At 32.9% G+C, this 17,747-nt stretch overlaps 1 protein-coding gene across 1 annotated transcript; it reads right to left on the bottom strand.

Annotated features, from left to right (window-relative positions):
* Positions 1-9,816: 9,816 nt before the first annotated feature.
* Positions 9,817-16,032, bottom strand: LOC149483965 (F-box/LRR-repeat protein 16). Its single transcript, XM_089701476.1, has 7 exons — positions 15,839-16,032; positions 14,216-14,879; positions 14,014-14,136; positions 13,585-13,753; positions 13,169-13,364; positions 12,883-13,031; positions 9,817-12,358 (listed from the first exon to the last, which is right to left on the bottom strand). Exons 2-7 carry the CDS (start codon positions 14,786-14,788, stop codon positions 12,210-12,212), a joined length of 1,359 nt encoding a protein of 452 aa, XP_089557602.1. The 5' UTR covers positions 14,789-14,879; positions 15,839-16,032; the 3' UTR covers positions 9,817-12,209.
* Between the last annotated feature and the right edge of the window lie 1,715 nt (positions 16,033-17,747).

Below are 17,747 nucleotides of genomic sequence, written 5' to 3' on the forward strand. Positions count from 1 at the left end.
TAATAATACTTTATAATAATATGATTAAGCCTTCGCGCGTCGCATGGGACCCCGGTAGCTAGGAACAATGATTTTATATATTTGTCTAGATCACGGCGCTTGAAGGATTAAGATATCAAATGAAGTAAATCATGCATGAAAAATAAAGTTGCTGTTATTAATGCTTACATTACAACTGACAAAATTATTCAAAATAATCATTTTCCGGATCAAGGACGGTACCATAGACTATATACTTAATACAGAGATAGATGCGCATCTCTAGGTACGAAAAAAGGGGTGTTGGTTGACGCCCGGGACCAACAGAGGGCGCTTTTAGTTCAAAAAAAATCCGGCAGGTAGCGTTAGTGTCCTTTTCTCTATTATGGTACTGAAAATAGTAAACTTAGGAATTTCATTAAATGAAAGAAATATTAATTAAAAACATTTATTGCTTCAAACACATAATTATTTATACCGTATACATCACTAAACAAACCAATGTTTGGTCACAAAGTATTGGAGTATTCTTAAAAACGAAACTTATTTTTAGCAAAATCATAAATAGCAGATTTTATATTATAATGAATCAACTATAATTTAAGTACTTTTTCATTTTTTTTTAAATAAACTCTAAAGCCTGAATCAATGATTATTTGTTGATAATTGATATTTATGATTTTCTTCTTTTTAAATAAAACTCTAAAGCCTGTTGTTTAACCTGGTCATTCTTATCAAATTTTGATAGCTTTCCGTTTATTATTCTATTTACTCCCTTACACCAACTGTGAATAATTAAATTAATCGCGAGATTATTAATAAAATCAATCAATTCATCTTTATGTTTTTTACACGAAATAACTTGCACAATTCAACATCAGCTTTATTTTTTTCTTAATAAATTTTGATTCAGGACAATCACGTAAACATGCAACAGTTATATAAAAAATATCTGTCATTAAAGTAATGAAGTTTACACTTGGGTGAAATAAAGATTTTTTGGTATAATCAATTTCGTAATTAAAAGAATGCAAATCAACTTCTGATCTACATAAATCATGCATGCAATATTTGCAATTCCTAAAAATCTTTGTTTTGCATTTCTTAATTACATACCCAATAACATACTTTTTTGCCTCGGCATACACCAGTTTATCATTATTTTTTATTTGACCCATCACATTCAATAAGCCATCAATATCACATGCAAAATCATCATTATTTGAATCAATACATTTTTTATCATTTAATAGATTCGCCATTGATTTGAATGCATTATTATCATCATTTTCACAATTGGCTCGCGGGGAGTGCGATGAGTTAAAATTATTAATTATCAATGTTTTAAATGCATTACAAAATTGATTGCAGGAAGGATTTACATTTCTAATTCCATTACTTCTAATACCACTAAAGAAATTTTCTAAAGGATCTTGATTAAAACTTCGGGTTGTTAAACTTTTGATATCATGCTCAGTACTCAAATAATGCCACAATTCTTTAAATGTTTTTATATTTTTTACCCAATTTTTCACAGAAGGAATTGATTCATACTTTATTGATTGAATTCCATTTTTTCTAACTACTGATTTGAATTTAATTGATTCTAAAATCGGAATCAAATCATCCCACAATTTGAAGTGAAGGGAGTTATTTTTTAAGCATTGCTTGTACTGCTTTTCTGACAATTTGTAAGAATGACCATTAAATGTGTCAAACAATTTATCGAAAATTAAAAGAAAATCTGCAGTCCCCTTGCATTCTTCTGGAAGCACATTATGTCCTGAAAAAAAAAAACAATATTTAATAAACTGTCAATATGACTAAGGTGCCTATAAAATCGTTTTTGCTATAATCATAGTTATTTTCACATTATCATATTAATTTATTTTGTGTAAGTAATTCATCTGTAGTGAGGTATTGCTTAGTACATTGTAAATAATGAAAGATATAATCAGGTTAATATCTTACGTGCTAGAAATCTCATTGCACTTGACACCCTCTGACTGAAAACTTGTGCAGCATATTTCACTTTCATTTTAGGTATTTTTTCTTTGATGATATGCATTTCTGTTAGCTTATTCAGTAGTCTTATTTCATCATCTCCATCATCAATGTCAAGTAAAAGCTTTAAATGTTCCCATTTAGCACATTTTGTTTCTCCATTTTGCAAAAACTCTGCATCTTTTTTTAGTAAATTATTACGAACTCCCTTTAACAAATGCGGTGTGTCAAACAACGGGAAAACTTTCATGTTTTCTATTTCAAACGCATTTGATTCATAAATGATCCCCCGTTGTTTATATTTATGTTTTGTGTCTTCTTGGAGCATTTTTATTACTTTTACGTTCGATGATGCTTGGTCACAAATGGTGGCCACAACCCTGAACCCAATATGTTGAAGTTCTTTTATAGCTTCTGTTAAAATTTCTTTTAAATCAGATGCTTTTGTGCAGCTTTTGCAAAATGTGAAACTAATGGCCTGTTTGCTTTTACTTTTTATGCCTTTTATCATCAAGACTAATGCATGATCAGCCAGAGTTTTGTGTCTCCTATCATTCCCCATGTCTTCAAATCCTATGATTTGGCCAGTTGTTATGTTGTACTCTGTTCCTGGTGCCAAAGATATTTCGTCGAATAAAAGTGTAACAAGCTTTTTCTCCGCAGGCAAACTTTGAATAACACTTTTAAGCTCTCTTAATATAGGTTCATTTAGCCCTGGTTCCACAGTGAATTTACTGAGCATAGTTTGCAAGCAACGTTTCGAAGGCAGCACAAACAATTTTTGCAATAATTTATAAGCTTTTGGGCTTTGCTTTAAAATTGTCAGAGACAAAATTTTTTCTGTTATGGTAAATCTTCTACCCTTTGGTTTTTTCAAACATTTGAACTGCAGTTTGGTGAAAGTCTGTATTTCACTAGGTAGTTTTTCAATTACAGACAAAAATGATTTTGAAAATGATAAATTTTTTGCAGCATAAATTTTCTTTTTTTGAGAGTTATATTTTTTTGTTAGCTTTTCCAATTTCTTTGTGATCTTAAAAATGAGCTGGTTTTCTGGATTCTTTTTTGGCCTCAAACGTTTCCGAGAACCTGAAAATAATATTTATATCCATTAATATTAAAATTTTATTATTTTAAAGAGGTGTTGTGTATTTTAATAACACATTTGGTGAAGGATGAAGGATTTAATATAGAGCAGAATAATAACCTGTTATAAAAATCAGAAATATGTTGCTTCTAAAACATTATTGCCAGCTACTGATAGCAGTTGGTGGGCAAGCCCAAATACATTGACAGGCTGCCTCATAGCCTGTATCCTTGTGGTTGAGGGAAATTAATATTATGTAAAGTAACTATTATTATACTAACCAGTTAATTCTGATGTGATAATAGCAGCAGATGTTGAGGATGTAGCAGAGGATGTTGGTTGCAACATATTATGTTCTTCCATGGAATGTTGGTTGGTTGATTGGTTGACTAGTTGTGGTTCTGTAAAATAATAATATGTATAATTACATATGTGTTATTTGTAACTGAAACATGAAGTTTGCAGAACATAACATCACTGTCCCCGGATAATAAAATGATAACTGCAAAAACATAACTTTTCAAGAAAAATAACAAACCAATAAGTGACTATAACTTGCCAAGCAATAGACGCAGAGAGATAAAAAGACTCAATGGTAGTTAATTTTTTAACCTTTTATTATGTTTAAAAAAAGTTTTAAAAACATTATCCAAACTGAAGATAATCAATAATTTAAAAGTTAGTAGCATTTGTCTGATGTCTTAATTTACTAATAAACACATCATTTTATTCTCGTTTATATTGGACAAATGCATTATTGGATAGTATCCAATGAACTTTTATTCTGGTGTTTTTAAATAATACAATATTAGAGTAGTTAATGAACTATTATAAACACAGTAAAAATTCATAAAAAACAGTCTTCCTGATCATCATCTTAATCATCATGTAGATGGACTTACCAGTGGTGCGAAATCATATGATTTTTCCATTTTTTAAGAGAATAAAATGATCATTGCCGATTCGTTTTTCCACAAATATTATTGTAAAAGTTATTGTCACGTAAAGAAACTTATTCACTATCATTATAGATTACAGGAGAAAAATTACAAATAAAAATTGTATAGATGTATTAGGCTACATAAGTTTCAAATATGGCATAACAATAAAACTATAAATATATTATCATTTTATTCTCCGGGGACGGCAACATAACTGTGCTAATGCACAAAAAAGGGATAATTCCCTATGCACTTTTGTAATCTTATTATGTCTATCTGATATTATAGGTACTTAGTATGTATGTCTATATGGAACTTTCAATATATGAATAGCACATAGCTATTAACTATTTAAATAGCATTCCGTTATGAGTGTATTAAAACAATCATAAAATTAATAACAAATAAATCGAAAACAACTTAAAAAGTTAAAACCCATGGTCATATTGGTAAACAATTTGGTGAATGAATATATTGCTTATATATTCACTTACCTAAATTTAATGTTGGAACTGCATTTTTTGTCAATCTGTGACTTGGTAAACAGTAACCTTCCAGAAAGTGGTTGTTACATAATCTAATGGTGTTAAAAATATAATTATCTCCTTTCTCCTGTAATGTTGCAGGAAGCACACTTTTCCAAACATTGAATTTTTCTAAGACCTCATATGATTCAGTTTTGGGATTTGGAAATAAGTGAAGTGGGCCTGAAAATACAAGCATGATATATAATTCATAATAATCTAATTTCATTTGACTGAAATTGCGTATTACTTGATTAAGTTTTCATTCAATAGGGATTACAAAATACAAAGCCATAACCGAAAGGTTTTGCTACTGTAAAGTCCGAAAATATTTATTTGAACTTACCATCATTTTTGCACCCAAAAAAGCAACGTAATCGCGATTTTTTAGGCATTTTAATGTTTGAATCCTTTAATCCTAATCGAAAGGCAAGTCAGTAGTCCAGGTATAGCGCCAAAGTAGATCAGAAAAGCAGTAATCGGTGTCCAAATTCAAAGCCAGGTGGTTTCAGATAATAGTCAGGGTCCGTAATTCCGTCTGTAGATCGCCAAGTCGTAGAAAAATAACAGAAAACACGAGAAATCGCAAATAACAAACCGATAGGTACCAAGAAAACGTAGGTAACGAACTTTTCAAACTCAAATCAACATTAGTCATTAGCAATGTGTTGCTGTTAAAAAAAAAGTACTATTTTCAAAGTAGGCAAAATATATTTAAAATAAATTTACATGATTATTTCAATGTTTCTAATATTCTTACAGTCTTCATTAGTATTTTAAATTTGATAAATTTATAAAATTTATACATAGTCTAACGTTGTACTGCCATCTAGACAGATTTACATGAAACAAACTTTAAAATCAGGAGGTCCTGGATCGTTAGATGGCGCTAGCTTTAGTGTAAAATTTTTAAACATAGGTTTGTTCGGAAGTTTCATGCCCCTGGACGGTACCACAACGTTTACGGAATTGACCTGTATTCCTCATGTGATAAAGTTCAATATAGTGTGGCAGTAATGGATGCACGTACGGTCAATAGGTATGGGGCTTACGACGCGCGGCGCCCGCGACGCTAAACATTTTTTTATATGTATATTATATACAATATTAAAACTACAATTTTTTCTATTTATATTGATTATATTATGAATGTTAACAAAAGCTGTGAACTAGTTAACTATAGTCCTTTTCATTTAGGATGATTCCTGTGACACTTCATCGTGTTCCAAATTACGTATTTTATGTTTAAAAAGTCAAAATAATTTTAGTGCATAATATTTTTATTTTATGGCGGCATTATTACCAAAAATATAAAAATGAAACATCATAAGCTTATAAATCAAAAACAGTATTGTTTAGTTTAATATAATGAAAAATAAAATAAAATAACACAAAAATATAATACCTACGCAATTCGTGTACATGAAATGGATCGTTGAAAAATCATAGAGTTGGAAAATCATATAATCGGCGCCCATCTTGTGATCGTTTGTCAATCGAGTCAATCGTCTGTACGAGTGCGTCAGCCTTGTATACAAGTTGTATTTTTATATTGATACTCTACGTGGTATTCTGTTATTTTTACTAATTGTTATTGTTGACTTTTTGTTGCTGTTGTTTGCTAAGCTTCCTTAGTTAATTGTTGGCGAAATGCCGAAAAAACTAATTTTGGTACTTTATTCAAATCGATTTCATTTCTATATAGAATATTATCGATTATCGGAAACAATTGATACGATTTCAGTAACCGACATCTCTACACGTGTCAAAAATCGATGTGTCACAGAAATCATCTTAGGTGGAAAGGACTATAGAATTCTGATTACTTTGGCCCTTTAAATAGTAATAAATAACGTAAGTAATTAAAAATGTTTTTTATTGCTAAACCTTTCATTGATGAAACTATTGGAAAGAGTTTTAAAAATTTGTATAACTATGTCACAGTACTAGTTTTGACTGGTTATAAGTTTTGCCTGCAACATATATACAAAAAGAAACTGTATAATTTCCTTTTTACAATTTTTCAAGATATTAATTTTATTGGCTGCAAATGACTGTTTTTATTCAGACAAACACACAATGCATTGAAGTAATAGACTTCATTTACGCTTAAAGCACACCCCGGACACTCCATACAAAATGATCGTTTTGACACTTGACAGTCACACTGTAGAGACTGCAAATGTGTGTGTTAACGCTTTATGGTTGGCACATTTGTGACTAGCGTAAAAAAAATTCGCGTTTTTCTGATGAAATACATCCGTAAACAGCACAATATCTAACCATTTTCTACGAAAAACGATAATCACAAATCCAAAATAATAAAATTACTTTAAGTCAATTTGATTAATGTTGTCAATCTTCGTTGCGTATCGTCCTTGCAGAAAAATATGGCCCATTTTATGTCTGATCGCGCGGGGGTGAGGTAAGTTTAATTTTGGCGGGAGGCGGAGAGTGTCCGTTCTGTAGCGTTTAGCTACTATTATGTATTCTGTGCTTAAAGTTTCATTCATTTATTATTATTTATAAATTTAAAATAATGCATTTAATCGAAAGTTTTTGACATGTGAGAAAATACCATAATTATTTCCAATAACATGAAGTCTACAATTAGAAAGTTTAATATTTTTGTCCAAAAACATGTGTCGACGACTGTACCCCATTTTACGTTAGTATGTAGAAGTTTACATTAAAATTTAATGGTTTTCTAAGTCAAAAGTCAAGCAAAAATTGGACTGATATTGGGCACTATTTCAAGTACAATTTTTTGAGACGTAAATTATACCTATAGCTCGTTCGATATTCGCGCACTGAGGTGAGTATGCTGGGCGTAGAACCTACGCCCAGCATACTCACTGAACGAAGCCTATAACTCCGAAGTTATTCGAGCACTGTTTTTTCTTTTTGGGCACCGTTTGGCACTATTTGGGAACTATTTTTTGAAGTATGAATTATGTTTGAAGCGTATACAGATTCTCCGGACGGAGGTGAGTATGCTGGGCGAAACCTTCGTCCAGCATACTCATCGAACTATGGCTATAACTTCGCAAGTACAAGAGCACTATTTTTTTCCTTTGGGCACTATTTAGCACTATTTCAGAACAGTTTTTTGACATTCATGAAATATCAGGATTCCATGGTGAGTTGTGGTGAGTATGCTGGACGAAGGGACACCATTCTTTCTTGATTATTTTTTGTAAGTCTATATTATACTAGATTTCCGCCCGCGGCTTCGCCCGCGTTTTCAAAGGAAAACCCGCATAGTTCCCGTTCCCGTGGGATTTCCGGGATAAAACCTATCCTATGTATTAATCCAAGTTACCCTCTATATGTGTGCTAAATTTCATTGTAATCGGTTCAGTAGTTTTTACGTGAAAGAGTAACAAACATCCATACATCCAAACATCCATACAAACTTTCGCCTTTATAATAGTATTAAGATTAAGATTACTAGCTTTCTGCCCGCTTTGCCTCAAAATGCCGTGGCTTTTTTATGATGTTTATTTCCAAAACATCTAATATCTATTAGATATTAGATGTTTTGGAAAGTTTGGAAGGAAAGTTGTGCAAGGATGTTTGTTACTCTTTCACGTAAAAACTACTGAACCGATTACAATGAAATTTAGCACACATATAGAGGGTAACTTGGATTAACACATAGGATAGATTTTATCCCGGAAATCCCACGGGAACGGGAACTATGCGGGTTTTCCTTTGCAAACGCGGGCGAAGCCGCGGGCGGAAATCTAGTCATAAATGAAATGTAAAAAACCGCAGAGATCTTGAAAAAAAGTTTTTAGCAGCTGTAAATTTTATTACCAAATTAATTCACATGTAAAAGTTGATCAAATAATTAATAACGATTCAAAAAGTTGACCGCCTCCTTGGTAGGTGCAGTCTGTAGTTGACGCGTGAGTGTAGAACCGAGGGAGGAGTCCTGGGTTCGATTCCCGGTGGAAACGAATAAAAAAAGGTCCCTGTCTGGCAGGACTCAGAAGGCTGATCACCTACTTGTCCCTAAAGAAAATGGATCAGTGAAACAGATGTATGAAATATGAATAATGCATCTATCCGGTGCCCTCACTAGGGGACACGGGACTTCACAAAAAGTTGCAAGAATGGTATGTTACATAATAGAAATTGGAATATACCCAATGAATATAACACGCATTTTAACTGCACCTTTGAGGTAATGTACTAAGCGCGTTTTTAACGTGAATTCTCCAGCATTCATCAATGTCGTTTTCTCAATATTATTATTATTTTCTAAGAACGTTTTTTTTATATTATTTAAAGTACATAATAATAAAATTTCAAATCATCATAATTATAAGATCGTTTAGTTTTTTCGTTGAGATTCAATTTTATAACTGAAACTTGAAGTCAAATTGTTCATGTAGAATGTTGTATTAAAGACTAGCAATGCCCTGCGGTTTCACCCGCATAGATAGCGATATCGTTACTGGTTACAGTGAAAAGTCTACTATTATAGGTTGGACTATAGGTTTAATTTTTAATCACATGAAAATCACCTTTAGGTCCCGTCCCGCACTACGGCCTTTTTTTTTAGTGGGGAAATCTTTCATAGATACCACGGCCTCTGGGTTATGTCGGATTCCTACCGACCAAAACCCCACTGTGTTCCGTCAAGACGCATATTGGTAGAATTCCTCCGTGACCCCCGCACTACGGCCTGCTCGAACAGTATACCTACTATTTTCTGTAGATTGACACTTTTAAAAATTCGTTATATCTTTTGAATGGAAAAAAGTATTTTGCTGGTATTGAAACAGTCTATAATAAAACATCATTTAATGGGATAAGGATTAATATATGTGTATGGATAACATGGTTTGATTACTGTCGGCACTTCTATTTACTTTGAAAACGTAAAAAAGTTGTTGTAGTAACACTGAAGATGGACATAATATGGTATCGCGGACTTTCTTGTAGATATTGATCCATTCTATAATACCGTAGAATATTTTTTTGTTCTATCTTCAATAGATTCCGCAGCGCACGCGATGACAGAAGTTTTATTGAGGATTTTTTTACACCTTGGGTTACATTATTGCATTTTTGGTAAGGATCTCTAATTTTTTTTGAAAATGCAATATAGCCTATGTTGCTCAGTAAAGATGCAGCTTTCTAATGGTGAAAGAATTTTTGAAATCGGTCCAGTAGTTTTTGCGTGAAAACCATACATACATACATACATACTTACAAACTTTTCCTCTTTATAATATTAGTATAGATAAGAAATAAAAAATAAAACACCTCATAAAACAGTACATCTATATTGCACTATAACATCTCACTTTGTATTATACAAATTAAAGGTGACTATTATACTATACATAAATTATAAAAACACAAAATTATAGTACTCAGAAGGTACTCAGTTACTCTACAACACAAATCATCACACAAAACATTCTAATTTTATAGGCGGGTGGATATTGGAATAAAGGATAAACAATCGAACAGAATTAGTGATAATGGCACGCATAATTTACAAATAAACAAGACATTGAATCATTAAATATATCTAAGTAATTAATTTCTACCACACATACAAAAATATAGATTTAACACACACAGTGAAGACAATATAAGTTATGCAAAAAAGACAAGCCACATACTTGTTATGAAAAAATCACAGAACGTTTTATTAGACTGTGATTTAGCATCTGTAGGCGAACACTATCTAAATAGATAAGAATTACATAGTATTGCTTAAATAGTTTAATTACAACCATGTTCATAAAGGTACAAATAACATACATCTTCTCAACAATGTAATATCTATTAAGAGAGAATTTTAATAGATAGTCTAATAATGTTTGATCCAGAACAACTATATACATAATGGTCAGTCTACATCTAAATAATAATAAATTATACTCTCACGTCTAAATTCTAGAGAGGAAGGGATGTGAGGAATTCAAATAATTATAGCAATACTTGAAACTTCTACTGTAACGAATACTACATTATGTTTAAGAAAACAGTCGTAATGCTGTGTTTGTTATTATTTATGTACCTTGATTGCAATTTCCAACTATCATACTATTTATTGCATTAGCTAAATTTCATTGTATATTCTACATATACAACTTTATCATCTAACTGCTACAATAATTACTTTTAAATCTGGTAATATTGCTCCAGAAATTCGTTATTTATTGAAATCTATAATATATTAATTTATATAAAGATCTTTTAATTAAGCTGTAAAAATCAAGAATAATTTGCATAGCCTGCATACTACATATATCGTAATATTTAAAATAAAATTTGGATTTAAGACCATAATATTTGTTATCAATACTATAAAGTATGAGCAGCATTTAATCGTGTAATTAATTTTTCTGCTTTATATTAATTATGAATATGTATGTAAATACATTATATGGTAATTTTACATTTTTATTCTCTTTACGTGTAATTCACACACACAAACACACACACTTGTACATAAGATTCGGACGGTATAGTAATAAAATTGTAAAAATAAAGATAATAAAATCATATAAAACAAATACAAATATTATCTGTGTAAATACACAGAAATAAATCACTTCCAATGAAATATAATGTTAAAAAATATTGACCTAAATATATATATATTAATTTTGTGTAAATCTGTTTCTTTTCTAAATCTACATGATACAAACTTATATTAAAAAATGCATTGACTAGACTTTGATTCAATTTTTTTTTTTTGAAGCGTAATAGATGTTAATAATAAGGCGTCGAAACTATTTTCTATACAACTGAAATAGAATAGACGTTATAGTTCAATATTTCACTAACCAAACATATTGTTTAGAGAGTAGGGTAAGGTATTTATTAACATTATATAAAGATTTAACATGAAAGATTTAAATCTTTTTTAATATACTCCATTAGTAGTATATAAATTCAGGAGCATCGAATGCGTATTATATCTGCTTGAAAAACGTCATTAGCAAATACAAAAATCGGGGCATTCAATATCATTCATATGGTGCATTAATAATTAATAATTTCAAATAAAACTTGAGCAAACAGCTATTTTTGTAAAAGTCAATTTGTAGAGAATTTATGAAATGTTTAATAAATATTGCAGTAAAGACTTATACTTTCAAATTTTATAAGGGTTTTTATTAAAAATTAAGTATACTAAAAAAGCTTATCTGACAACTTACAAAGGTAGTTTGCATCGTAACCAAAATTGGACCGCCCATTACTTTAATAATACTTTCGAGGTGCGCATATTTATTTTTATTACAAATCATCATCAGCACAGCGTAATAATATAACGAAGCTTATAAAATATAATATCGAAAATAGTCATTATATCATTCGAGATTCTGTAAAGTCTTTTAATTGAATATAATTACAGGCATATTGCACAAACTCTATGAATTGACTATTAACATTTTAGCATAAAGTGTATATCTGGTATTTTAATCAATATATTGAATACAAATTGTACTTTTGGCTGGGTAGGCTAAGGGCTATTAAGAAAATTTCGGCGGGATTTCGCGAACCGAACGCTGTAATTGTTTAGTCCATTTATCCATCATTATTGTTTGTTTCACTTTCGCCGTGTCATAACTGAGTTTTTGGGCGCGAAATTCTGCCGCGTAGTTTTCGTTACGTTTTCCCTGGCCACAAGCGGATAGTATGTTACTCGATGATGACGCATCGCGGCAGATGTTCATGCAAGTAGTCGAATAGTTCGGGCGAAGCGCCCGGGCAGTTTGTGAGCTCCAGTTCGCGCAACTGGCGCAGCTGGATCAGACTCGATAGCCCAGCAGAGGTTAGCAACGGGCACCCTGAAATATAATGCTCATATAAAATAATGGCTTTAATCCATAACTTCTTTAGTGTTGTACTCATTCTCAAATCCACACATAAAAAACTTCGTTAAAAATCGGACATGGGAAGATCAGCGCTGCGTCTGCTTTGTAGATTAGTTTGAAATGAAATGAATGTCTAGACTCTAGAGCCATATAGTGTGGTATACTGCAGTGCACATGTAGTATGCTGCAGTGTGATACAGTACCGGCCAGCGAGAGCAGCTGCAGCGCGCGCATGCCGCACAGGTGCTGCACGCCGAAGTCCTGCAGTGCACATGTAGTGTGCTGCAGTGTGATACAGTACCGGCCAGCGAGAGCAGCTGCAGCGCGCGCATGCCGCACAGGTGCTGCACGCCGAAGTCCTGCAGTGCACATGTAGTGTGCTGCAGTGTGATACAGTACCGGCCAGCGAGAGCAGCTGCAGCGCGCGCATGCCGCACAGGTGCTGCACGCCGAAGTCCTGCAGTGCACATGTAGTGTGCTGCAGTGTGATACAGTACCGGCCAGCGAGAGCAGCTGCAGCGCGCGCATGCCGCACAGGTGCTGCACGCCGAAGTCGCGCAGCTGCGAGCACCAACGCAGCCACAGCGCGACCAGCGACTGCATCGTGCTCACGTAGCCCACGCCGATGTCCGTTATGTGCACGCATCTGATGTTAATATTTATATTTTATTTATTGTAAACAAAAAAATACTTCAAAAACAAATTAATATCAGTATTATTAAATGAAAAGAAATAAACTACTCAGCACAACATTTTTTTTTATGGAGTGGTAACATAATTTACCTATCAAGTGTTAACTCTTCAAGCTGATTAAGATCACAGGCAATGTACTCCAAGGCATTATCGGTAACCCGCGGACACCAGCTCAGATCGAGACTGCGGAGACGAGGCAAGTTTTCCGCAACTAGTTCCACTCCTTCATCAGTAACTTTGCTGCAGCCACTCAGTGATAGCACAGTGAGGTTAGGTAACGAGTGCACTGGAATGATAATGGAAAGGTTGATTATAAGATAGTAATTACTAGATAGTATTGATTGAAGACAATTACATAAAAAAAACAAATATCATAATTTACAACTTTCTCTTAAACACTTTTCGATATTTTAACTGTTTAATGTGATACAAAGAAAGGTTCATAAGAAATTCAAAGTAAGCTGGTGATGATAAATCATAAATAATTCTTACTTGATCTCACTTACCTATATTAACAACTCCATGGTTGGTGAGTTCCCAACAACTATGTAAGCGCAATATACTTAGCGATGCACTTTGCTTTTGTGAGAAATAACCCAGTGCTGCATCTGTGACATGATACGCTTGCAGCGAAAACTCATACAGAGATGGTAGAAGTTGTGCCACAGCTCCAACCTGTTTTAGAAACCAAATTATTTGTATTCATATTTACTGAAATATTTCAGTAATAAACATATTATTAATATTATGACATCTCAATTATGTATAATAAACCTTTAATAGTTTTCCAAATATTTCATGAACACATTGTTATCTCTTTTTTCTTAACTTTAATCAATTTTATCTATTTTATGAATTTTACTTGTGTTTTTGAGAACTTGGAAACATACATTCAATAAATACTTTAAAAATACCAAATTTGTCTGAAAACTTACAGCTTCATCAGCAATGTTAATGCAATCAGTAAGTGTGAGTGAAACAATCCTTGGTGTTAAACATGCCCATATACCAGCTTCAGTTATTTCATTACAGCCAGTTAGTTCTAGTTCAAAAAGAACCTAAAAATGAAACATTCTTGTTAGAATAAGCTGTATGATACATTATGATGTTAATTAGTTTGATTAAATGTATACACACCTCTAAATGATCCAGAACTGATTCCAAGCCCCTGTCTGTTACTGTGCAGCCCTTCAAGCTTAAAGCATTAACATGGTTAGATGATAGTGGAAATATTCGAATGAATTCATTGATGTCATCATCAGAAGCTGCTATGAGAACCAAACCTCGAATACCTCTTCTAACAATTGAATTATAAAATCTTTGCATGCAACATTCTGATTCAGATCTACTTTCACGCAAATCTACAACTGCCACAAGACCCGTCCACCAGCGGGTAGATGAATACAGTATATCTCTCCATTTAGTGCAAACTTGAGCAAGCGTTCTCCTATCATTAGAGTTAAAGTAAAGGAAAAATTTTTCTAGAAATCTTTCTTCTAAAATAAACTGACTCCAGATGAGCGGCCGGGGTGCGGGTCGGCGTCTGCGCGGTATTCTGGGAGCGGAGGTGGCGGGGCCGCATAGTGCGTTTGCAACTCGTTCTACGACGCCAGGTGATCTCTTCCTGCCGCGCAGTCCGAGGCCGGTGATCCGCCGCGACAGTTCTGCGGAGGCGCGCTCCACGACGCCCTGTGCTGACACCGATGACATCTTCACCTTCACGCGGCGTATGGTGTCGGCCGTCCGCCCGCCCCCGGAGGCTGCGCCGCTAGCTCCGTGCTCACAACCCGCCACTTTGCCGCTGATAATATTAATATAAAGATTACTGTACAATTTTAACACATATCAGTCATAAACCAAATTACCTAAAATGCTATTAGCATATATGTGTAGGTACAAGCAGACATTGATTACCTACTGCTTAATTATTTCAATCAACATTACATCTTTTCAAAATTACTCTATAAATACTTTCAATTATAATATTACAATATGAGAGACATGAAGGAAGTTTAGGCAAATTTACTCTATAAATACTTTCAATTATAATATTACAATATGAGAGACATGAAGGAAGTTTAGGCAAATTTATATCAATACTAGCGTTCCGCCCCGGCTTCGCCCGTGGTACATATTTACGTTTTCTCTACATAAGAACCATCCTCGTACTTCAAGGAATATAATAAAAAAAGAATTATCGAAATCGGTTCAGCCGTTCTCAAGTTATGCGCTTACCAACACATTTTGGGATTCATTTTTATATTATCAATATTATGTGTATTTATTTGTCTGATAAGTCTTTGTTACATGATTATTTTATAACCTGGATTTGGTACAGCTTTCTTTTTCGTGATGAAAAACTTATTACTGTTATTATTATTATCATCCATGGTATGTAAAGTAATAATCTTAATCACTTTGAAATAATCTGTATGGCGATTCAAATAATATTGACGCAAAAAAATATTAGTGCCAAGCTGAAAACTATTTTTCTAATAATTAACGACTTTTGTTTCTGATATTTATTTATATTTTCATATTTTGATCAGTAATCAGGTAAAAAAAATAGTTTTGCATAAAATACGCAAATGATCATATTTTGTAATGATGAATGATTTGAAACATATTTTAAAGTGAAACGTTGGAAACTGAATTTACTGAAACAGTATTGAAAATGAGATTTATATCATATAATCTTCATATATTTTATATATTCAAATATAAATGTTTTAATAAAAATCAATGAAATAAAGTACAAACCTATAAATATGTATCCAGTTTTAAAATCCACATCTTGTTTAGAAAAAAAATGAAATAGCGCTATTCCTAAATAGATTTATTTTTCTCAAGACAAAGTAACTTATAAATAAACCAACTGTAATGCCCTAAAAATTAAAATAACCCTAAAATTGCCCCAAAAGTAAATTACAAAAAATTACAAATGACGCTGTCATTCAACCTACAATGCACAGAAATAACACAGATGAAAAATATTTTATAGATAATATTTCATACAGATTAACGTTAGCTACCTGTCTCAACCACAGATATATAAACATTACTTGAATTATATTTGGATGTCTGTGATCTCAACACAGAATCTATTCACACTCGTATGTATCACAGAATAAATAAATAAATAAATAAAAATTCTTTATTGACAATAGAATACAACATTTTGAAATACTGAAGTCTCTGACTCCCAAACTAGGTAAAACCTGTATGTCAGGAGTCAGGGTACAGAGCAAGTAGCTTAGAGTATATAATATTACAATAGTATAGAGCGCGTGTATTGCGGCGCTGACTCCACGAGCGAGAGAATCGCGACGAGTCCGCCCTTATATCGTCGGATAATCTCCACGAACGAGCGATAATTCCGCCGCGTATCGTCGTGAGTCGTAACAGAATCGCAGCGTTTCCGCGGCGACTCGTAACAATATCGCCACGTTTCCTTGAAGAGAAGACCAGAGGCAACGCTGAAATGCCGCTGCGTTTGACAGCGCGCCCGCTGCGCACTCGTCGCTAGCCCGCCGCGACTAGCAGCGGACTAGCGACGATGTAATGACGTTTCGCGCGCTCATTGCCACTCGTCGCATCGCGGCGATAATATCGCCGTGTGGAGACGGTTCCATAGAGAGTGTATAGAAATACGTGGCACGACGATAATATCGCCGCGATTCTCTCGCTCGTGGAGTCAGCGCCTTTTAGTGCACATCGTAGGGCGTATTCAGAAAGAAAGCTTGAAACTTATAAGCGCTTATAAGCGCTTATAAGTTTCAAGCTTTCTTTCTGAATACGCCCGTAGGCAGATGAGCTATAGATACTATATAGATGTGTGTGTGACAAATAGGGATGGGTAGGTATCAATTATTGCGTGTTGAACTATCGATAAGTTATGTAAATAAATATGTATCATAAGTAAATTTTATGTTCAATAAGTCATTAAAGGAAAAACATATGATTTATTCAAAGTATGTAATTTTAAATTTTTTTACCAACTGAATAAAGTTGGTTTATTCCATTTGAATATTTCTTGTATTCATTATAAGTACTTTAAAAAAATATGTTTTATTGGAATATCAGAAAAACGTGAGTACTTTTTAAATAATAAAGTTAATAAAAATAAAAGATCGGGTTTAGTGCTATTTCTTTAATAATAAATCAAAAAATAATAATAATGTTATAAAAATGTTAAATAAAAATAAGAAATAATTAATAATTTAAAATGATAATATAATTATTAAAAATGTTGTGTGGTTTTATGAAACCACGGTAAAAGTGAAACTGTTCGAACGGTTCCGAACACTGCTTTGTGTAGCGCATGTCGCGTGACGGTCGGCTGCCGAGTAGGTATACCTACTCGGCAGCCGCGATACACGCGACATGCGCTACACAGACCAAAAAGTTTGAGACGATGTAATAAAGGTTTCACTTTAATAAATAATATTAATAATTTTTTTTATTTAATTTTATCCATTCTTCTATCAAAATCTTCAAAATCAATTTAGCGGTTCAGAAAATATATCGTAACATTACATACTTTACATTTACACTATAATTCGCATTCATAATATTAGAAAGTGTATCATACAAAACACACCACAAATTTATTTATAATACATTTTTAGAACAGTTTTAATTTTAAAGTTAAATATATAATTTGTTAAAA

This window comes from Colias philodice, chromosome 12 (assembly GCF_061535455.1).
Source record: "Colias philodice isolate Cphi_HAF_F1 chromosome 12, ilColPhil1 Martin Lab GWU primary, whole genome shotgun sequence".
NCBI lineage: Eukaryota > Metazoa > Arthropoda > Insecta > Lepidoptera > Pieridae > Colias > Colias philodice.

What these genes read in the sequence shown, in the direction of transcription:
- LOC149483965 (XM_089701476.1), bottom strand. Translation starts at nt 14,788, where the DNA reads ATGTCATCGGTGTCAGCACAGGGCGTCGTGGAGCGCGCCTCCGCAGAA. An exon ending in CAGTTCTGGATCATTTAGAG is followed by an intron (nt 14,137 to 14,215) that starts GTGTGTATACAT and finishes TTTCATTTTTAG; the next exon opens with GTTCTTTTTGAACTAGAACT. An exon ending in CCATGGAGTTGTTAATATAG is followed by an intron (nt 13,365 to 13,584) that starts GTAAGTGAGATC and finishes TTATCATTCCAG; the next exon opens with TGCACTCGTTACCTAACCTC.